General features: G+C 47.5%; 2 protein-coding genes and 1 pseudogene across 2 annotated transcripts; all 3 read right to left on the reverse strand.

Moving 5' to 3' along the window:
* Nucleotides 1-13,308: 13,308 nt before the first annotated feature.
* LOC140710425 (putative golgin subfamily A member 8I) lies at nt 13,309-20,289 on the reverse strand (annotated as a pseudogene).
* On the reverse strand, nt 15,875-16,261 carry LOC140710426 (golgin subfamily A member 2-like). The gene has a single exon (XM_073011999.1). The coding sequence runs from the start codon at nt 16,251-16,253 to the stop codon at nt 15,918-15,920; it is 336 nt and encodes a 111-aa protein (XP_072868100.1). The 5' UTR covers nt 16,254-16,261; the 3' UTR covers nt 15,875-15,917.
* A 123-nt stretch (nt 20,290-20,412) lies between the features above and the next one.
* On the reverse strand, nt 20,413-22,461 carry LOC140710361 (golgin subfamily A member 8S-like). The gene is made up of 4 exons (XM_073011942.1): nt 22,249-22,461; nt 21,603-21,662; nt 21,340-21,420; nt 20,413-20,488 (listed from the first exon to the last, which is right to left on the reverse strand). Exons 1-4 carry the CDS (start codon nt 22,459-22,461, stop codon nt 20,441-20,443), a joined length of 402 nt encoding a protein of 133 aa, XP_072868043.1. The 3' UTR covers nt 20,413-20,440.
* Between the last annotated feature and the right edge of the window lie 327 nt (nt 22,462-22,788).

The following is a 22,788-nucleotide window of genomic DNA, read 5'->3' on the forward strand; positions in this document are numbered from 1 at the left end:
AAGCATTACATTCATTTTGCTGCTTTTGTGGTTACTATTTTTGTAGCTCATTGTTGCAAAGTGAACTCTTTTATGTCTCATTAAAAGAGAGAAATTCTCTCACAGAGAACTTAAAGGACGTGTAGCAACTGCCATCATTTTAAGGTTCACTAGTGAAAATACACTTTATCTGTACTTTCCCAGCACTTATAAATTACTGGAAAATGTCTGTGTAAATAGAGTACTGTATAAGACAAAATCACACAAGGCAAGTGTCAAGTTGATGCAGCATTCTAGTGAATCATCTCTGAGATTTGAGAATTCAATGATTCTTATAACATAAGAGATAGATTTCTCTATTTAGGAATTCTTCTTCAGATTTTCCTCTCCCTGTCTCCTCTTTCCTTTATTTCTTGCTTTCCCGCCTTTTACATGCACATTTTGTGGTGGCTTAGAAGAAGAACACAAACAGTAAATGGTGGTTGGGAAAGAGGAGCTTATAACATTGGCATGAATAGAGCTAAGAACATATTTCTTATATTCAAGAAACACTTTTAGATCATTACATGACAAGTTCAGTGACAGGCAACTTTCACAATTTTCTCAGATAAGCAGGGATGGGGGAATCCTGGTTCTTTGCTTCTGCTCCTCTAATATTGGGAAACAGCTGACTTGAGGACGGAAACATTCTTGCCACCTATTATTTGTTTTTTGGTTTGTTTTTGTTTTTGAGACAGAGTCTCCCTCTGTCACCCAGGCTGGAGTATAGTGGCATGATCACTGCTCACTGCAACCTCTGCCTCTGGGGTTCAAGAGATTCTCCTGCCTGAGTCTCCTGAATAGCTGGGATTACAGGCGCGCACCACCACGCCCGGCAAATATTTGTATTTTTAGTAGAGACAGGGTTTCCCTATGTAGGTCAGGCTGGTCTTGAACTCCTGGCCTCGGGTTATCTGCCTGCTTCGTGCTGGGATTACAGGGATGAGCCACCGTACCCGGGCTGTATTTGTTTTTATATACACATGGAATAAATATTCAAAATCCTTTGTGAAGTAAGGTAGGGTATATACACATCTATAAACAACAAACTTTGGCAACAAGAAAACAGAACTGAAAGAATGTTTATAAACGTGCACAATGAGAGAGCAATTCCACAGAGGGATTGTTTAGCATTAGTGAAACACCCATGCCTGGGGTAAGTGAGCTAATGGTTAGTCATGCATGTTTGTGTATATGACTATTATGTATTTAAAATATCATTGAAAGTTATAAATATATTCCCCATCCTTGACACTAACGCATACCATGATCTGAAAATCAGAACCTCATTTGTAATGATTTGTAGACGTAAGTTCTACATTCTTTCATGTATTCATTTATTTGTTACCTGAAGTTCGAGGCTTGTAGTGCTTTCTGAGCGTCTGCTGTATCACTTTGGGGTCATGGTTTTATAGTGCCCGGGAAAAGAAACAGGGCTAGAGATATAGAGCACTGGAGTTTTAATAGCTTTACTTGGCAAAAGGAAAAGGATTTCTGTCTGAATTCTCCCAGGTCTCTTTTCTCAAGTTTACACCAAGCGCTACAGGCCCTGACTTCCCACCCCCTTTAAATAATTCCCAAGAGATTCATGATTTTTAAACACTGGGATGCTTAAGGCACACCTGGGCGCTTGCCACAAATGCAGCGACCCTGATTCAGTATGTGTGGGGTGATGCCCAGAACCTGTGTTTAAATAAGGACCCAGGTGCTTCTGATGCAGGTGGTCTGTGGACCACACTGGGAGAAACACTGTTAAGACAAATTTACTCGAAGGTGAAGAAGTCTTCAGAGAAACTAAACGTTGAAGTGAGTGGCAAATGGTTGAAAGGTGGTTCTGCTTGAGCAGGAGGCCTAGAATCCTGTGAAACTGGTGGAGGCAGAGAAAAGATTTTAGTACGGAGTTTTTATAACATTTTCATAAAGAATTATGAGCTGATTTAGTTAGAAAGAGCTCTGGTGGATACTAGAGAAAAGAACATTGGTTGATAAAGTTAGAGGGACCTGGAAGGCAAGGGGATGATTTTTCCCAGGTAGATATGGGGCCCAGAGGAGGGGCATTACTAAGAAACAGTTCTGGTTGGTATAGCTAACTTACACCAAACTACTCTAAAACGTATTAATAGTTGTTTACAGTTGTGCCCATGGATTAGGACTGTGGACTGAGCACAAGGAGGTTAGCTAGTCTCTGCTCTAGGATATCTGAGACCTCAGTTGAGAAGACTCAAAGGCTAGGAGGGACTCAAAGGATGGGGCCTGGAACATCAGCAAGCACCTTCGTTGATGTTCCTGACACCTGGGCGACACTGATTTGAAAATCAGGACTGATGACTGCAGTGTGCACACACTGGGCTTTCTATGTGGTGTGGCTTCCTCAAAATATGGTGGCCCTGGGGTAGTTGGACTTTTTACATGGTGACTCATGGTCACTCAGAGCATGAGTGTTCTGGTGAACAACGTGGAAACTGCACTATCATAAGACTTATGGCCTAGTCTCAGAAGTCACACAGCATCACTTCTGCAATGCTCTGTTGGTTGAAGCAGTCGCGAGCCCACCTAGATTCAAGGAGAGGGAAATTAAACTCCACTTCCTGATAGGATAGTGGCAATGTCACAAAGAGAAGAGCACACGGTATGAGGAATATTGTTGTGCCATCTTTGGGAAATACAATTTTTCACAGAGATTATAGAAGGAATCCGGGGAGTTGAGTGACGGGAAGAATGGGAAAAAAATAGATCAACTGTGGAAAGTTTATTCAATGCAATACTACACAGCAGTGAAAATGGGTTAACGACCGCTCCATACATGAGTGTGGATGAAGTTTACAAGAAATACTGTGTGTTGTTAAATATTTCAAAAAATTTCATGCTACCAGTTTTATAAATGTCAAAATAGTTAAGATAAGCAACTCAATTAGTTTTATAAACTTCAAATATTTAAAATAAGCAACACAATTTTATCATTTAGGAACACCTATACGTGAGGGCTTTTCAAAAAGTTTTTGGGGCTAGTTTACTTTTTCCAACTACACTTTAAGATAATCCCGGGGAGGAAGCTCTTAGCCCAGGAGTTCCACACTGGCCTGGGCACCATGTGAAACTCGGTCTCTATTTTTTTTTCCCGAGGTGAGTTTAGCTCTTGTTGCCCAGGCTGCGGTGCAGTGGTGGGGTCTCAGCTGCCCATGGCCTCAGCCTCCCGGGTTTGGGTGGTTCTCCTGCCTCAGCCTCCTGAGTGGCTGGGATTGCAGGCGTGAGCCACCATGCTTGGCTCAGTTTGTATTTTAATTAATTAATTAATTTATTTTTTGGTGGAGAGCGGTTTCTCCATGTACATCAAGCTGGTATCAAACTGCTGACCTCAGGTTATCCGCTGGCCTTGGCCTTCCCCGGTGTTGGGATTACAGGCGTGGACCACCGTGCACCACCCAATTTATTAATCAGAAAGGAATAATAGATCAGCCTGGTGTGGTGGTTCACGCTTGTGATTCCAGGACTTTCAAGGACCGAGCTCAGCAGATCGCTTGAGCCTAGGAGTTCCAGACCCGCCTGGGCAGGCCAGGCACCATGGTGAAACCCGGTCACCTTTTTTTTTTTTTTTTGGAGGCAGAGATTGGGTCTTGTTGCGCAGGCTGGAGGGCAATGGCGAGGTCTGGCTCATCCGGCCTCCGCCTCCCGGGTTTGGGTGGTTCTCCTGCCTCAGCCTCCTGAGTGGCTGGCATTGCACGTGAGCCACCATGCCCGGCTCAGTTTGTATTTTTAATGTTTATTTTTATTTGGTGGAGATAGGGTTTCCCCATGTTCGTCAGGCTGGTCTCAAACTCCCGACCTCAAGTTATCTGCCCTCCCCGGCCTCCGTGGCTGCTGGGATTGCAGGCGTGAGCCAGTGCGTAAGGCCCAATTTATTAATCGGAAAGGAATAGATTGGCCTGGCGTGGTGGCTCACGCTTGTGATCCCAGGACTTTGGATGGCCAAGCGCTATGGACGCTTGAGCCTGGGCAACATGGTGAAACCGGGTCTCCCTTTTTTTGTTTGTTTTGTTTTTGTTTTTGAGGCGGAGTTTCGCTCTTGTTGCCCAGGCTGGAGTACAGTGGCTCGGTCTCAGCTCCCCGTGGCCTCTGCTTTTTGGGTTTGGGTGGTTCTCCTGCCTCGGCCTACCAAGTGGCTGAGATAGCAGGCAGGAGCCATCATAGCCTGCTAAATTTTCTTTCTTTCTTTTTTTTTTTTTTTTTTTGATACATAAGGGGTTTCTCCCTGTTGGTCAGGCTGGGCTGAAACTCCCGACCTCAGGTTACCCGCCCGCCTCGGCCTCCGGGGGTGCTGCGGATGCAAGCCTGAGCCAGCGTGCACGGTCCAGTTTATTTTATTTTATTTTTGAGACGGAGTCTCACTGTGTCACCCAGGCTGGGTGCAGTGGCGCTATCGTGGCTCACTGCAACCTCCGCCTCCCGGATTCAAGCGATTCTCCTGCCTCATCCTCCTGAGTAGCTGGGACTACAGGCGCCCGCCACACACTCAGCTAATTTTTAAATATTTTTGGTAGAGACGGGGTTTCATCATGTTGGCCAGGCTGGTCTCCAAACTCTTGACCTCAGGTGATCCACCCACCGAGGCCTCCCAAAGTGCTGGGATTACTTAATAGGCGTGATCGGCCTGGCGTGGTGGCTCACGCTTTTGATCCCAGATGTAGGATGGCTGAGCGCAGCAGATCGCTTGAGCCTAGGAGTTCCAGACTGGCCTGGGCAATATAGTGAAATTAGGTCTGTTTTGTTTGTTTTGAGGCGAAGTTTCGCTCTTGTTGCTCAGGCTGGAGTGCGATGTAATGGTTTGGGCTCCCCACGGCCTCCGCCTCCCGGGTTTGGGTGGTTCTCCTGCCTCAGCCTCCCCAGTGGCTGGGATTGCAGGCGTGAACCACCACACCTGACTAATTTCGTTCTTTTTTTTTTTTTTTTTTTGGCACAGACGAGGTTTCTCCATGTTGGTCAGGCTGGTCCCAAACTCCCGACCTCAGGTTATCCACCCGCCTCAGCCTCCCGGGGTGCTGGGATCGCAGGCATGAGCCAGCGCACACGACCCAATTTATTAATCAGAAAGGAACAGATCGTCCTGGCACGGCGGCTCACGCTTGTGATCCCAGGACTTTGGACTGCCAAGCGGGGCGGATCGCTTGAGCCTAGGAGTTAAGGCCGGCCTGGGCACCATGGTGAAATTGAGTCTCTGGGTTTTTTTGTTTTGTTTTGTTTTTGTTTTGGTTTTTGTTTTGAGAGGGAGCTTCGCTCTTGTTGCCCAGGATGGAGTGCAGTGGCAGGGTCTCGGCTCCCCGCGGCCTCCGCCTCCCGAGTGGCTGGGATTGCAGGCGTGAGCCACCACGCCCGGCTAATTATGTATCTATATATTTTTGTTGTTGTTGTTGTTGTTAAGAGATGGGGTTTCTCCATGTTGCTCAGGCTGGTCTCAATGTTCTGACCTCAGGTTATCTGCCCGCCTCGGCCTCCCCAGGTGCTGGGTTGCAGGCCTGAGCCAGTCCCTAAGGCCCAGTTTATTAATCAGACAGGAATAGATCGGCCTGGCGTGGGGGCTCACGCTTGGGATCCCAGGTCTTTGGAGGGCTGAGTGTGGCGTGTGGCGGATCGCTTGAGTCTAAGAGTTCCAGACCGGCCCGGGCAACAAGGGGAAACCTGGTCTCTCTTTTTTTCATTCTTGAGGCGGAGTTTCGCTCTTGTTGCCCAGGCTGGAGTGCAGTGGCGGGGCCTCCGCTCCCCGCGGCCTCTGCCTCCTGGGTTTGGGTGGTTCTCTTGCCTCAGCCTCTTGAGTGACTGAGATTGCAGGCGTGAGCCACCATGCCCGGTTAGTTTTTTATTTTTTATTGGTAGAGACTGGGATCCTCCATGCTGGTCGGGCTGTTGGTCTCCAGCTCCTCCCCTGGGGTGATCCACCGGCCTTGGCCTTCGGGGGTGCTGGTATTGCAGGCATGAGTCACTGAGTCTGGCCCCAAGCCCGGTTTCAACGGAAAAACAGAAACCACAATGATGAGCAGAGCGTGCTGGGCCCGGGGGGTAGTCCCAGCTACTGTGAAGGCTGATGGAGGAGGATTGCTTGAGACCGGGGTGGAGGTGGCAGTGAGCCACGATGGCGCTGCTGCAGTCCAGACTGGGAAACAGAGAGGGACTGTGTCTCAGGAAAAGGGAAAGGAAAAAAAAGAAAAAGTAAATAAAATGGCTAAATCAAGGAACAGCTTGACAGTATGTTATTGAGAGAAACAGAGGCAAAGATTAGCAGACACCAATGTTCACTTAGTGGGAACTGCAGGTGTTCCCCGGACAGGAGGCTGCTACTTTTCCAAAAGAAATCTGTTATTGACCAGAAAAAAAAAAAAAAAAAAAGTAAGTTTGTTACAATATACAAACAATTGAACTTTATATAGCCAGGACCCTCTTCTAGCACTGCTCTAAGCCTTTTCCTGCTCTGAAATAGCTACTATTGTTCCCGCCATTGTAGAGAAAACAGATGCCAGAGATTGTTGTGGAAGGACCACGGAAACTAACTATGAAATTGACATGTTGTAAGTTTCCGACGGAAAGGTTCTTCCTGCTCTGCTCCTTACATTGCCACATTTTAGTTAACATCTCTCTTAAAATACTGGTCCTTTCTATATTTGGAGGGACTCCTCTTGCATGAGGAGTTTTTTCCTTGCATGAGGCATTTGGTCATAAGATCACCTGCATTTTCTGTCAGTTTAAGACATTGTTCAGTTAGGAATGTAAATATGAGCAAACAGGTAACCTAGAAAAAATCACTTATGAGTAAGTCAAGAAAATGTGAACTCTAGATTTATGGCTATTTCCCGAATGTATTACTTTTTTGGTATTTAATGGCATTGCGAATATATTTTTAAAAATTATTTGTCTTCTACAGATACATACACGGTAATTAAAAAATGATATGATGGGCCAGGCGCGGTAGCTCACGTCTGTAATCCCAGCAGTTTGGGAGGCCGAGACGGGCAGATCACGAGGTCAGGAGATCGAGACCATCCTGGCTAACACGGTGAAACCCCGTCTCTACTAAAAATACAAAAAACTAGCCGGGCGTGGTGGCAGGCACCTGTAATCCCAGCTACTGGGGAGGCTGAGGCAGGAGAATGGTGTAAACCCGGGAGGCGGAGTTTGCAGTGAGCTAAGATAGCGCCACTGCACTCCAGCCTGCGGACAGAGCGAGACTCCGTCTAAAAAAAAAAAAAAAAAAAAAAAAAAGATGATGTTTATAGGTTTTACTTCAAAATAATTCAGAGGAAGAAGGAATGTATATAAATGAAGTGGGAATATAAATGAAACAAAGCTGGCTGTGGCCAGGTGCAGTGGCTCACGTCTGTAATCCCAGCACTTTGGGAGGCCAAGGCAGGCAGATGACCTGAGGTCAGGAGTCTGAGACCAGGCTGGCCAACGTGGTGAAACCCCATCTCTAGTAAAAATACAAAAATTATCCGGATGTGGTGCCGGGCACCTGTAATCCCAGCTACTCGGGAGGCTGAGGCAGGAGGACTGCTTGAACCCGGGAGGCAGAAGTTGCAGTGAGCCAAGATCATGCCACTGCACTCCAGCCTGGGCAAACACAGCAAAACCCCACCTTTAAAAAACAAACAAAAAGCTGGCCATGCCATGAATGAAAAATTGTTGATGATGTGTATATGTAGGGCAATATTAATTATCTCAACTTTTTTTAGGTTTGAAACTTTTTATTGAACACATGCGCACATAACCTTGATAACAGGGGCTACTTCCCCGTTATTCTCATAGTAGCCTTCTGATTTTCACTTCATCTTCATTCTTAGAGAGTCTGGGTTTTTCTTTTATGGCAAGTTCAAGTATATCTTGGCAGGGACTATCCAGCATGTCTATTTTATGAGAGAGGGTTTGCAGAGTACCTACTCAGCCATATTATCAGAAACAGAAATATTTTCCAGATTCTGTTCCTGTCCTGTTTTAGATTTTTTAAGTTCCAAGAACTGTCACCTTCTACCAGACACTCTGATGTTGGAAGACAAAGCATATTTTGTAAATGGCGTGATTTCTGGGCTCAAATTTAGAACAGAGCCACAGCTTTCAACAACCCCAAAATAACTTATTGTGACTCACCAAATTTAGAAAGATGGAGATTATTAAAAAAGAACACCTTAATTTACTATGTGACCTCTAAGTGTCTCGTCTGAAAATTGTAAAGATAGAAAGGTAAATCAAAAGATAGAGAGACTGTAATCATGCACTTAATGAAGCGCTAAGTCAAAATATTTTTGGCATATGTTAAAGTTTAATTTTATCACTTTTTTTACAGGAACTATAGCTATTTGCAAGTACATATAAAACTACAATGTTACATATAAACTACCAATTAAGAACTTTTTAAGAAATGAGACTAATCTAGCAAGTTTATTTAAACGTTTAACTTAAGAGAATAATTGAGGATGTCTATACAAAAGGATTCAGCCGTGACATGAGAGTGTTCACCCTGGCAAATCAATGGAAATTATTAAACGTGCAAAAGGTAAATGTTGGAATAAATTGTAATACCTTCATATGATCGTGTATCATAACCTTTTAAAATGGTATTAAAGAGTTGCATAAATTGACTTAAACACATATTCGTAACACATCACTGAATAGGAGAAATACAGGCCAGCAAAGAACATAGAGTTGTCCACTTTCTACAAAACACAGACTAATAGCACGACAGCAGGGAAGGGGGAGTGTGTCAACGTATACTTGTGTATATGTATATATATATGCATAGCAAGTAGGAACTTGATATATATCAAATTGTTTACACAGATTACCTCAGGGAGGTAAATAACTTTGGCCTTTGGTGTTCTGTATTCCACATATTCTGAATTTTCTTCTTTTATTTAAACAGAGACGGGTTCTTAGCTAGGAGCAGTGGCCCACACATGTAATCCCAGCACTTTGGGAGGCTGAGGAGGGCGGATTGCTTGAGGCCAGGAGTTGGAGACCAGTCTGGCCAACACGGCAAAACTCTGTCTCTACTAAATATTCAAAAATTAGCCAGGTGCAGTGGCTCATACTGTAACCCAGGAGGCTACAGGCATGAGAATTGCTTGAACCAGGAGGCGGAGGTTGCAGTGAGCTGAGATTGCACCACTGCACTCCAGTCTCGGAAACAGACCAAGACTCTCTCAACAACAACAACAACAACAACAACAACAACAACACAGTAATAAAGAGAAAACCTTATGGACCGGAGCAATGTCTCATGCCTGTAATCCCAGTGCTTTGGGAGGTCAAGATGGGAGAATCGCTTCAGGCCAGGAGTTCAAGACCAGCATGGGCAACATAGCAAGATCTTTTCTCTACAAAAAAATTTAAAAACTAGCCAGGCATAGTAGTGCATGCTTATACTCCCAGCTACCTGGGAGGCTGAGGTGGGAGGATCACTTGAGCATGAGAGGTGGAAGTTGCAGTGAGCTGTGATCACACCACCAGGGAGCCACAACCCCATCCACGCCTCCTTCCTCTGTCCTATGCTAGCAATAAATAAGTTTCCCAGCCACAAATAATTATTAGAACCTCCTCCCCATGTGCCAGCTTCAACCTCTGCTAGGTACGATACAGAGGCGGCCCTACCCTCTGGAATCTACAAAACGTTACACAGACACAGTATGTACACCAGGGAAGGGGGCCCCCCCCAGCAGCCCGTGCCCTCGCCTGGTCCACAGTTAGCCCCACTGTCCTGCCTCAGCTACTGTTATGCCCAGACCGTTTGTTCCCCAAAGAAGACCACCAGAGTCCAATGTCAAAGCCAAGCGGCAAGGATCTTTATTACAAGTTCGAACCTGGTCCCTCCATTCTACAGCATACAAGAGAGGGCCTCGAACAATGCGAGCGTTTGCTTTTTATAGCCCGAAAGTTACAGGGGAACAAAGAAATTCTTTTGGCTCCCGCGCTTTCAGTGGAACCTTGAACGGCTGTCTCCTTATCGGAGGCTTTCCAGGTGGTGTTTATACTGGGCTCAGGGAGTTTGAGAGAGAGATGGCGATATGTGGTGGGATGGGAGGATGGAATGTGTTTGTACTAGGCTCAGGGAGTCTTGAGCCCGGGGCTGAGGAATGCGCCCAGCTCCTTTCACTACCTCTCTGAGTAAGAAGCTGGGAGCCCTGCTGAGGGAAAAGTTGCTATGGTGAGAGAAAGGAGACCATCAGGCCTCCTCCAAACAAACCAACTCCACCAGCCTCTGGCTTTTAAATAACAATCATCATCATCATCCAGAAATTTAAAGACTCAGCCCTGGTCAAGGTGGCAAAGGGTCTGTTTGTCTTTCCCCATTAGACAGAGGTCTTGTCTTGCTACCCTAATTGTAAAGGGGTGACTGGGAAGGGGTGGCAGGGACATGGTGGCGGTGGAGACTCCAGCCCAGCTTCTCCAGGCTTTTCTGACAGGAGCCTGCTTTTCATTTTTATTTTTATCCCATGACTTTTTAAAAAATCCTGTTAACTTCTTCTTCGTAACTTGTTTTGGTAATTTTTCATAAAACTTTTTTCTACTTGTTTTGCCAGAAGTTTTTTGGTCACAATTTTTTTACATTTTTTAATCCCATAACTTTCACCCCATAATTTCTTTTAATCCTGTAACTTTCTTATTTTTTTCTTTTAATAAACACTTGCATAGTTATATTGCAATTTTGTAAAAATGAAACCGATTATCTCATGTCAAGCATGCCCAGCATTTGCACACTATCAGTACCTTTAATACTACAGTTTTCAAGACACACAAAAGAAAATTTTAAGGCAAAAACAGCACTTTGCAACAACTTAAGAATTTATTACATTACAGTAGCATCACACCAGCAGACAATAATGCCACTTTAGGCAAAAGTCTTTCAGTATTTCCATTATACATTCTGTTTACAAGAATTCATAAACTGGTAAAATTCATTCTAAGAAAACTTGGCAAATAAAGCTTTGGACTGGAATTGGCATTTCTTTCTCTACTTTTCCGTCCCACCATTTCTTTCTTTGAAGCTACAGTATTCATATTTTAAAATGTTTTAACTTATTTCAGAACATTAAGATAGCAGTTGTATTTTTTAATAGTTATATTATTTTTAAATGACTAAGATAAAGTTTTAGAGAAATTATATTATAGATAGGGCTGGTTTATGTTTTCAAATTTTCTAAAAATCAGCTTTGGTTTTAGAGCTGATTTTTTTTTTCCTTTCTGGAAAACCTATCAGATTTAATCAAATACTTTAAAATGATTATTATATATTACAATCTTTAAATAGGTGTTTTGATTCTTCCTACAGAAATTCAGATTTATTCAGTTGAACTCACATTTTAAAATTCTATGTTTCTGATGAACTCTAACCTTCCAATGTTGCCTTCTAAGCAAATTGAAAGCTGCCTTCTACTGAATGAGGAAGAGCACAAATACTTGGCTGAATGAGGTATCCAAAAGACTGTGTGCACTTTGAAGAAAGACTTAAGTTCCTGTCCTACGATTTCCATTCTTTTTAGCTTTTTCTTAAATATATGCCAAATACCTACACAAAGAGTGGAATTTCAGTTAATCTAGTCAATTTATTTTCCAGACGGACATTCAGCTGAAATATGCCAGTGTGTGATTAATCCATAGGCAGCTGAGGAACACATTATTGTCAGATTGGTCACAGATGCTAGTAACTGTCTTTAAACTGAACTCAAGAGAATGCAAAAGCGGCAAGTTCAGAAAATAAAAGGCAGGAACAGGACTGTGAGTCCATTTTAAATCCATGGGCTAGAAATTGGACCAGTGCTAATTAGCCACATTATTGGGTCTAACATTTTTTCTTTATCATTCTGCACCTGGGTTTATCAAATGTATTGATACATTCATACAATTTGGAAGAGTCAGTTGAAGTCACAAGGACCCAATATTTACAGTCTTTCAGTGAATGCAGGCAAATCTGTTATTCCATCGGTAAAATCATATTGTTGCTCTTCTGTTAACGTCATATTTATAAAAGTATCATGAGGATGCCAAATGCTAAAAATGGAGATGGTCTAGTAACTAGAAATCCCCACCCCAGGGAGCACATGTACATATCCTCCTACATCCTAATACTGTGATGTGTTTTGAAGAGACATTAGAACTTCATGAGGTTTTAACTGTTCTTTCCCAAGCACCATCAAGTTATGATTTAGGGAATGTGTGACTGAAATTCATTCATTCCTCATGCATAGACACAATCACATAAATAGTGCACAAAATATGTCCCTAACTGAAACCAACAGGTACAAAAACATATTTCATGCTTCGTAGTTTGTGAGGAAATATACCTGTGATTGTATAGACACGTTTCCTGATAATACACTGACATTCACAAACAGTAGATTGCACTGCAGTTTGTAAACATTTTAAGTTGCATAAACTTCTGCTTGATTTTCAAAGCTAGTATAATACTGTCTACTAAAACTCCTTTTTGTTTCAACTAAGTACTCTCACATATATTAGTTTATAATAATGTTATTAATTTTTAAAGTGTTTTCCATTCAAGGAAAAGAAGTAAATTCCTATGAGTAACCAAGGTGTTTGAAGAATAGGTATTAGCCAGGAGGTCTAGATGGTAAAATCAATCTTCAAGCCTCAAAGAAGCTCCGTGAACAGAGAAGAATGCCAGGTGTCACACGGCTTTCCTTTAATTCATTCTTGACTAGAGCCTGTATGCCTGTTCCAGGGACATTTAAACTCAAACGATTTCTTATGATCTTTACTAAATACATTAAGAAGAATGCCAGCCAGCACCCTTTTGTGAACTGGGACATGTAGTCATGTGATTAAAACAGGTAACATGAACTCTGATTTTCAAATGTATTACAGATACAAATTCTCTAAGCTAGGAAATGTTTTCCACATCCACAGTCAATGATGGGAGCCTTTCATTCCTCAGAAATAATCCCTTTTTAGGTGACAGGTAAAGAGTACAACTGCTGCAGCTCGTGCTGCAATATCTTCGTGAGCCCAGAGCGCACACAAATCCTAAGGGAACTGCCATAGTACAGCGCTCACTCTTGGCACCGGAACAAAGGAAACACACTGTATCCCGCACATACCTGCGGGAGCAGGCCACTGTCCTCTTCTGTGAGATTTAAAAAGCTCCCCCAAAACGTTATTACTCCCATCACCAGTACACAGAAAATGGGGGAAAGGCTGTTTCCAGTTCTCGGACTTTAAACAACTCTAATGTCAGTACTCACTGATTTGTTTTGTGCGACCACCACAGCAGGCGCCAGAGAAAAGGCAAGTAGGCAAAGTAAAAAGAAACTTTTATTAGCTAGCCAATGTAAAAGAAGAAAGGGCGAAGTTCACGGGTCTCCGGCGGTGGAGGCCAAGGAAGTCGCTCCAGCGTTCTGGGGCGAAGTTCCTGGGTCAGCATATGAGGAGGGGCCGAGAAAGTTCGTGCTGCCTGTCTGCCCGGAGCAGCTTTATGTCTTGGGCCTGGCAGTGGGAGGGCAGTAGGCCGGACATGGGCGGGTCAGGCCCTGTGGTAGGTGTGGCCAGGTAGGTTTCCGTTTCCTTGGTCAGACATCAGGTTGCACCTGCGCAGTTGACCTGTGTCTTCCCCTGGGCGCAGGAAAGTTGGTGATGAAGAACCCGGAAATACGCCATCTTAGTCCCTTTTGTTCTTTGCTTCCCTCCTCCCTCCATCCAGACACTCACGGTGGCATATTACAAAGTAATCAACAGTGACACTTGGAGGTAAACCACATATTGAGCTAATGAAGAGCTCACTGTGATTAAGATTAGATCAAACAATAGCAGAACATAAGCAAATTTTATCTGAATTCTGTAATGAACATACATGCTGCAATAACATTGAAAAAGCAAGGCAGCGTATTCCAAACCAGTGAGAACAGTTTTGTGCAAACAGTGGGTCTTTGTGTGTTTGAACTCCCACCACGTAACGGCAAACTCAATATACATGCTAATGACTTACAATTATGAAATTAAAACAGAAAAATGCTAAAGGATGCCAGAGTGAACCTCAGTGAAAGGCAGAGACCCACTTTTTTTAACTTTTTACAAATAAACTTAACTATAAATTAGAAACACAAATAATCATTCAAATGAAGGAAATGAATTGTGTAGGAGATTAACCCCGTCACTTTCTTTTTTAAAAAGGTCTTGAGCAGCTCTTTGATGATGGTGATGTTTATCTCCTCCTTCTCAGCAGCCAAGCCCAGCAAAAGAAGGGCACAGAGCGGTTGCTGCCCAAGCCTGGGTGCTCCTGGTGCTCCTGCCTGATGGTCTGTGCAGTAGGGTTGCTGTGGGGAGATCCCTCCGTGGCCTCTCCGTGTGCTGGCTCTTCGCTGTCGGTGAGGCTCACCTCACAAAGATCTTTGGAGAGAGTGAGTTGGGAATTTGGAGACAGTGAATGGGGGATCTGAGCACAGTGCAAGCCCCGCCCGTCCCCCCACCCACCCCGCTCCTGCCTGCCCGCCCCGCCTGAGGGCTCTACTCACCGCCATGCCTGTGGGCATCCCCAGTCTCCTGGGGGGCTGGGGCTCCTGGACCGGGCTCCTCAACAGGGCTCTGGGAAGAGGTCAGGAGTTTGCTGTGCTCGCTGTTGTGGTCAGCACAAGCCGCAACACCATCTTCTGCAGCGCCAGCAGCGTCACCTGGAGGGAGGGGTGCTCGGCCTTCACACCGCTGCCAGCACCCAGCCTCACGCCCACCCCCACCCCACCCCACCCCCGCAGAGATGTTGCACACCCTACCTTCCTCTCCTCCCTGTCCTGGGCCAGCCTGATGATGTCCTCCCCGTGCTGCATCTTTAACACTGCCTCCCGGCTCATTTATAAGGTGACGAATTTTCCTGCGGGAGGACAGGGCTCAGACGCTGGGGCCCCTCTGAGGGCCTGCAGCTCCCCCTGCCGTGCCCTGACCTCCCACTCACTGATGGCATCTCTCCCTCCAGTAGTGGATGAATTGAGCTTCTAGTTTCTCCACATTCGCTCTCAGGTCTGTCTTCTCCTCCAGGAGGTCCGTAAGGCTGCCCTGGAGCCAAAATAATGGGGTCACATCTCAGTAGCAGCCTTTCCCACCCCTGCCCTTCTTGGCCCATGCCCGCACTCACTCACCTCCAGCTTCTCCATGACTGTCCGCAGGCCCTGCTGGGGCTCCCCGATCACAGACTCGCCTCCAGTCCCTGGGGCTGGGACCACAGAGGAAGGTGGCAAAATGGGTGCAGGGGGAGTCAGGCTCACCATGGCCTCCCAGCTCTCCAGGTCCTCTGGGACGCTCGGCATGGGCCGAGGACCCTCCTCCTCCTCACTGTCCAGATGTCCTCCTCCATCTCCTGTGGGGAGTGGCCAGAGGGCTCCTCAGACAACCCAACAAGGGAGGTACTGTGGGCCCAACTCTGCCTCCACCCTCACTGGGTAACCCTGAGCCAGCCCCTCCCAGAGAGGAATGAGCTGCTGTTCTTTATTTTTATTTTTAAGACCCAAGATCTTGCTATACTGCCCAGGCACAGTCCCACTACCGGTCAGTGCTGGAGTTCTGACCTGCTCCCTTTCTGACCTGGGCCAGTTCAGCCATCCTTAGGCAACTTGGTGCCCCCCCCGCTCCCAGGAGGTCACCATATTGATGCCGAACTTAGTGCAGGCACCCGGTTGGCATCATGACCAGCTGTTCTAAAGGTCTCTTCCAACTCCTCAATTCTGTGCTGCTAACAGTCCCCCCTTCCTCCTGGGGCTCTGTCCTCTTCCTCTGAGTGGTCTCCCCTACCTTCCCCAGGGAGAGCCATGAGGCTCAGTTGGTCCTGCAGCTGCTGATTCTGCTGCCTGGCAGCCTCCAGGTGCTCCTAAGGGGCCAGGAAAGAGTGAGAAGGCACGGAGTTTGCCAGGTCATCCCCCTCATGGCCCCGCCCTCAGCCGCTCCCTCCCCTGGGTCTCCTGTAACTTTCGGCGGGCCATCTCGGCCACCGCTTTGCCCCAAGCTTCCTGCTGCTGCAGCTGGTTCATTAGCTGGGTCTGCTGCAGGAACTGCCTGTGCAGCGCCTCCTTCTCAGAGGTCAGCTGCTGATAGGCGGCCACCTGCTGCTGATAGGTGGCCACGGACTGCTGCAGGTGACCCAGGTAATGGTCTGGCTGCTGCTGCAGACTCTGAGCCTCTTGGCTCTTCAGCTCCACCTGCAGGAAGACCCTGGGTGTGACGGCATGTGGCGGCTGGCTTCCAGATTCTGGGCTCATCAATAAGGTAGTGAGGGCACTGTGGGGCTCTGTCGTCTTCCCAGGCCCCTGGCTCCTTGCTCCAGGCCTAAGTGACTGCCTCCCTTTCCTAGAACACCATGCCTCCTTCCTCAGCCTCAAATCTCACACCCTCCTTCACCATTTAAACTGTAGGCCACAGACTGGTGGAAAAGCAGTGGGAGCCAGCCGCCATCTGCTAAGCATGTTAGAGGCCTAGTGCTTTCCATGTATTAGCTCATTTAATCCTCAGCACCTCTGTAAGGAAAATGCTAACTTCCTTTTGAAGTTAAAGAAACAGAGACTTAGAGATGCAAAGTACTTGAATGGTGACCAGTGGAACCGAGGCTGGAATCCAGTTTTAATCAAGGAGCCTTTTTGTTTTGTTTTGAGACAGAGTGTCACTCTGTGGCCCAGGCTGGAGTGCAGTGGTGCAATCTCAGCTCACTGCAACCTCCACCTCCTGAGCTCAAGTGATTCTCAGGCCTCAGCCTCCTGAGTAGGTGGGATTACAGGCATGAGCCACCATGCCAGGCTACATTTTTTTTTTTTTTTTTTTTTGTAATTTTAGTAGAGATGAAGTTTTACAGTGTTGGCCAGGCTGATCTTGAACTCCGACCTCAAGTAATTCTCCTGCCTCAGCCTCCCAAAGTGCTGGGATTATAGGCGTGAGCCACCGTGCCTGGCATAAGGAGCCTCTTATCCCACTATCTCTTCCCCTATGATTGGGGGGCTCTATGCCTCTAGCTGGGATGATGATGTCCAGACCTGAGGGAGCCCAGGGCTACCCACCTCTAAAAGTCAGAGGGCAGGAAGCAAGAAACAGTCTCAGGACTGCCCTGGAGGGTGGTGGGGTCACCTCCCCCAGGCTGGAGCTGCTTCTGGCCTGGCACCTCCCATCCCCAGAGGCTGGTGCCCGCCTCCCAGCCCTTCTTGGATGGGGCGGAGGTTACCGTCTCCTTCACCTCGTCCAGCTTCTCCTGTAGCTCCTCTATTTGCTGCTCCAATTGCAGTGCGCTCTTGCTCTTGTTGTTCTGGACAGAGAGAAGCAATCAGCAGCCACCCACTGAAACTGGAGACCCCAGAACTTGGTGTCTGCCTCCCACGGCACAGGGAAGGGTGGAGGCAGGTTAGAAAAATCATCCCCTCTCCCCCACAGCCACCAGAGCAGGGCTCTGGCTCACAGGTGCCTTTAGAAGTAACATTTCACATGAGGGCTATGTTGCCCCATTTTACAGGTGGGGAAACAAAGGCCTGGAGGGCCAGGGAGGAGGGCAGGCTCCCCAGGTGGGGCAATGCACCAGCTCCTCGAAGCCGCTCTGTGGCTCGGCAGCTGCTGAAGCCTCTCCTCCTGCTCCCGAAGCCTCTCCTTTTGTGCCTGGTTCAGGAGACTTACGTGCTGATGGTTTTGCACCTGGGCCTGGAGCTCTGCTGACACTCTTTCTAGTTCCTTCCTCAGGTGCTGCAGCTCCACCTCAGGGGACACTGCTGGGGGATCCGGGGGCAGGGGTTCAGCTGAGAAAGGAAGCGGTCAATAAGGGCCTCTGTATTCTCCAAAACCAAAAACCAACAACAAAACCCCTCCTCTTGGTGCACAGCTCCTCTCAGGCTCCCCAAACTTGGCCGCACTGCTAATGATTCCTCGCACCCGGATGGTAGCCAATCTTCCAACCACTTTCAATACAGAGCACTGTGGGTGGCTGACAATGGGCCCTCTGTGCTGATGGGGACACTGAGGCTCATGGAGATGACAAGACTTGCCGTCTCCTGGCACAGACCTCTTTCCTTCTGCCTCAAAGCCCTTCCATCCACCCACCTCCCTGGGGCATTCTAAGCCCCCCCCACAGCCCTCTGATGCCAGGCCTGCTCCCAGGTCACGCCAGCCCCATCTCACCCATCCGGTTCTTCAGTTTGGAGAAGCTCCTCTCCAGCTTCTCTAGCCGACGCATGTCACCCTTCTTCTCCTTCTTCAAGGTGAAAACCTGCCCAAAGCACAGGGGGAAAGGGCCCTGGAGAGAGGGGCTGGTGGCTGGTGGCTGCCATCTCCCTCTCTGCCCCCACCTCCACAAAGCCCAGACCCATGACCACCTCTGGCTGTACTGTTCCCATTTTACAGATGCCCAGAAAGATTCCGTGACCCATCTAAGGTCAGGGGGCTGAAGGGTCAGATCTCACCTCCTGCGACATTTTCTTCATCCTCTGCTGCCACCGAGCCCTCTCTCCTTTCAGATGTTGCACATATTCGCCCCGCTCTAGATGGGCTTGTTTGAGCGACTCCTTCAACTGCAAGAATGGGCACAGAAGTTAGGAAGGGCTGTCACTGGTCCTCACCTGCTCCTGGCCACCTGGGGTCATCTTCCTTCCACATCCCTCCCTCTGCAAAACCTCACCTGTGTCAGCTGTGCTTTCAGAATTGCCTGCTCCCGTGTGGACCGCTCTAACTTCCACTCCATATATGCTTTCCTGTGGCTCGAGGACTGGATGGTGAAGAGTGAGAAGTTTCAATCTGGGGAGCCTGGGCCATTCCACACAGTGCCCCTTAAAAGAGCTAGGGCTAGGCTCAATATACAACTCGGTCAGTAAACATCGAGGCATTTCCAAGCCCATGGTGTGGTTTTTTAACAGAACTCAGTAAAGTTGGAAGGGATAGGGAATGAGATGGAATTTACAGCTGCCTAACAGAGGCCCAGAGAGATCAGATAATATTGCTATTGTTATTACTGTTATTACTACCACTGTCTGAACCTTTATGGAGTGTTTCACCAGGCACCATGCTAGCAATCCCATTTAATCCTCACAACCACCATAGGAGACGGTTACTATGACGACCTCTATTGTGTAGATGAAAAAACATGGAGTATTTGAGGTTAAGTGCTTGCTTAACATCACTTAGGCAGAGCTGGGATTTGAACACCCAGGTCTATCTGATTCTCTAAGCCCATTTTCTTGCTGGGGTTGAAAGCACAGATAGGAAGGGGAAAAATAATCTTTTGTTCAGTTTTTGAAACGATGATACCTTTGCATAGTCCAAAACTCAGAAGGTACAGAAGGGAAGTATCTCCCAGCCACCCTGTTGCTCTCTCCCGAGTTTTTTTGAACGGTTGCAGACATGTTTTACGTATACTATCATAATATGTGCGCACACACACACACGTTTCCTCTCTCTACAGAAATGGTATCATACTAAAGGTAATCTTCTGTACCTTCACAGAACAAGTACCCAATACCCCACCTAGGACTTGGCCAAGACCACAGCCAGGTAAGGGCAGGGCAGGCACTTGGCCTCCAAGCTCTGCATCCAGTGCTCACCCCCCACTGCGCCCCCCCAACTCATCCACAGCAGCTGACTCAGCCCCAGGCTGCCTCTAACAACCACACACAAAAGCAGCGAGACATGGCCATGCTGCCTCCTGGGCAGGACACTCCATCCTGCAGAAGGGACCCTTAGGCTCACTCCTCTATCTGCGAAGCCGGGCTCCCAGGGGACGGGGCAGGTGGTTGGACTCACCAGGTTCGCCTTCTTCTTCTGTGTGGCAGTGACAGCACAGAGCACCTGCTCTAACTCTCCTGTACGCTGCAATGAACATTGCAGGCGGTCGGCCAGATCCTTGGACTCCTCTGTAATGAGAGAGTTGAGATGGGGCCCAAAGGACTCCCGCTAAAGACCTGTCAAAGTGCCAGGCTGAAGGATGACAGGGTGCCCAGATTCCCACCTTCAAAGTATCTGAGAGAACGTTTCGTGTGATACAGGTCCGTACTTAGTTTCCCTTTCTGTATGTTCAGTCTCTGGATTTGAACCTTTGGGAGAAAAGCCAAGCAAGTGCTGAAAGAGAAGGAAAGAAGCATTCCGTGGAGGACAGGAGAAAACCTCATACCCTCCACTCACCTCTAGCTCCCTTTCAGTTTTCTGTTTCTCGTTGTTTGCTTTCTTTTCCTATAGGAAGAGGAAGACAGAGCTCTTACCAGGGGGAGGTAGAGATGGCACAGCAAGAGACATGCCCCCAGAAAGCCACCGATGCCCCAGGACAGGCCCACCCATGGGATCAGGTTATCAGGGACCCTGTGGGGATGGGGTGGAATCTGAGGGGTGAGCCTTCTTCCCCAGGTTGGGAGTAGGGGAGAGGAGACTGGGGCTTCTACATCTGAGAGCCCCCCAAACCCAGCAGTCATGTCGCGAGGAAACAAAGAAATCACGTTACTTCTTCCAGCTGATGTTCCACTTGTTTCTTCTGTTGTTTCTGTGGGGAGAGTCAAATTAAGGTGATGGAGGGTGGCCCCTCAACTCTATTCCCCACACCAGGAAGCGGTAGGTGGGGCCAGGAATGGATTTTAAAGGCAGAGTTCTCAGACTCAGTGGGAACACGAACTGGTCAACTCTCCTCAAGCGCCCAAGGACAGAGAATTCGGGTCTTTGTTGGTTTTTGCCCACAGCCACAGAACTCAAAGTCTGAATCTGGAATCTCTTGAGAGGACAAGAACATAAACCTCTAGAGATGGAGTTTGAGAAAGGCCCCCTCTTCTGCCAGCTTGTCATTTAGAAAAGTGTGTTCATTCAATAAACATTCACTGAGCACCTATGGGCCAGGTACGGTTCTTCACAGCAGATATAGGCAAGAAAAGGACAGTCAGGAGCCCTTGGCCCTGAGGTTCCCATTCTAGGCGGCCTTTAAATCTCGGACTCTCAGAGCTAACAGACACCTTTGATACTCACTACCTCCTCTGAAACCCGAGTCCAGAAAGCAGAGGCGGCTTGTCCAGAATCAAAGAACAAATTAGGGACTGAGTCACAGCAGAAATACGGGGCCCCTGACAACCAGTCAGGCTAGCACTTCCCCGAGAGGCAATGACCCCAGGGCGTGTGTAGCAAGGACTGGAGCAGGGGTGTGTGGAGAGGAGACAGTCGGCAAAGAGGGCTGCAAAAGAAGAGCCATGCTGCGTGCTCTGGGGTCCCTCCATGTGAGGCCTGGGCACCCCAGCTCCCTATTTGTCCTTGGCACCAGGGCCCCCAGCCCCTTTCTTCAGGGCCCCAAGGGAAAACTGGAGCCCAGGATTGGCAGCGTGGAATCAGGGGACCCCACTGGACTCTTACCAAGGATTTGATGGTGTTCTTCAGTTGACTGATTTTGACGGACCTCGAGTCCAGGGCTGCTGGTAGTTCCTGGCACAGGCTCTGAGGCACATGCAGAGAGGAGGAGGTGGAGGAGGAGTCGTGGAGAGGTAGAGAGAACAATCATTAGGGCTGGGGTGTGTGTGGGCTCTCTCAGCTGGCAGAGGGGCACCCACTCCCTGCTGTGGGAGGAGGTTGGAGGATTGGCCTGCAGGGTCACTGCACCTCCGCCCAGAGCCTCTTACCTCCAGATCCTTGAGGGGTGCAGATGACGTAGGGACCTCTCCGTCGATACCCGTTGCTGACTACAAGAGATGAGAGTGCACGTGGAGATGTTCTGTCCCCCTCAGTGTCAGAGCCTTCTGACTTCCTTTCTTCCCCATCAACTGGCAACATTTTCTTTTCTGCCTATCTTGAACCCTTTGTCCCATAACTCCTTTGTGCCAACTTCTCCCATGCTTTTTATCTCCCCACCATCCCACCCTGGGTCCCTTTCAGTGAATCCTGATGACAAGTGGCTGTTCTCATTGTCCTGGCTTCCCCTTGAGACTGGGGATGAGGAAAATCGAACAGCAATGACCATATCCTGGGTGTCCTGGGTGTTTACCGCAGGCCATGTACTAGGGATTAACATAAAAACAACAGTAACAAATCTCATTTAAACCTCACAAATGGAAGTCAAACAATACCACTTCTATTATACAGATGTGCAAAGAGAGGCCCAAAGAGCTCAAGCAACTTGCCCTAAATCATATCCCTAGCAGATGGAGAGGCAGGATTCAAACCCAGAATTCTGAACCAGTACCCAGTAGTCCATCCACAATCTTAACAATTACCCTCTACTGCCCCTTGCGCCCCTTGTCCCCAGGAGCCTGGTCAGCCAAGACTCACATCCCCAGGTGAGTGGCAACCACCAGAAGTGGCTGTCTCAGGGACACTGCCATTTGTTTTCCCGTTCTTCTTCGCTCCTGTTGGACCACCAGGGCTGTTTCTCTGCCAATATCCTTTTAACTGTGGGAAAGAAGAGCAGTAATACTCATGGGAACCATCAGCCCCTACAGCCACATCCTCCTTACAGTTTTTACAAAATACTCTATACACCATCTGATTTAATGACGCCAACAACTGTACAAGGTGTTGTCACCATCATTTAGTGACTGAGAGGGATTGATATGGATAGAAAAAAAAAAAAGAAGAAGAAGAAAAGAAAAAGGCAATACTGGAACTTTGAAACTCAGTCTTCTGACTCCAAGCTCTGGGGTTTTACCAAGAATCAGCAACTGCCAGGGACCAAAACCAGAGGCAGAGGTAGAAAAGTAAACATTAGGTAGGCAGGAACTGCGTGGTTTAGAGTCATACATCCTCACACATCTGTTAGTATCAAGAAGTGCACCAGTACCTCTCAAACTTTTATATCAATGTGTCCTCGTG

The sequence above is a fragment of the Chlorocebus sabaeus genome, chromosome 26, assembly GCF_047675955.1.
Source record: "Chlorocebus sabaeus isolate Y175 chromosome 26, mChlSab1.0.hap1, whole genome shotgun sequence".
NCBI classification, from domain to species: Eukaryota; Metazoa; Chordata; class Mammalia; order Primates; family Cercopithecidae; genus Chlorocebus; species Chlorocebus sabaeus.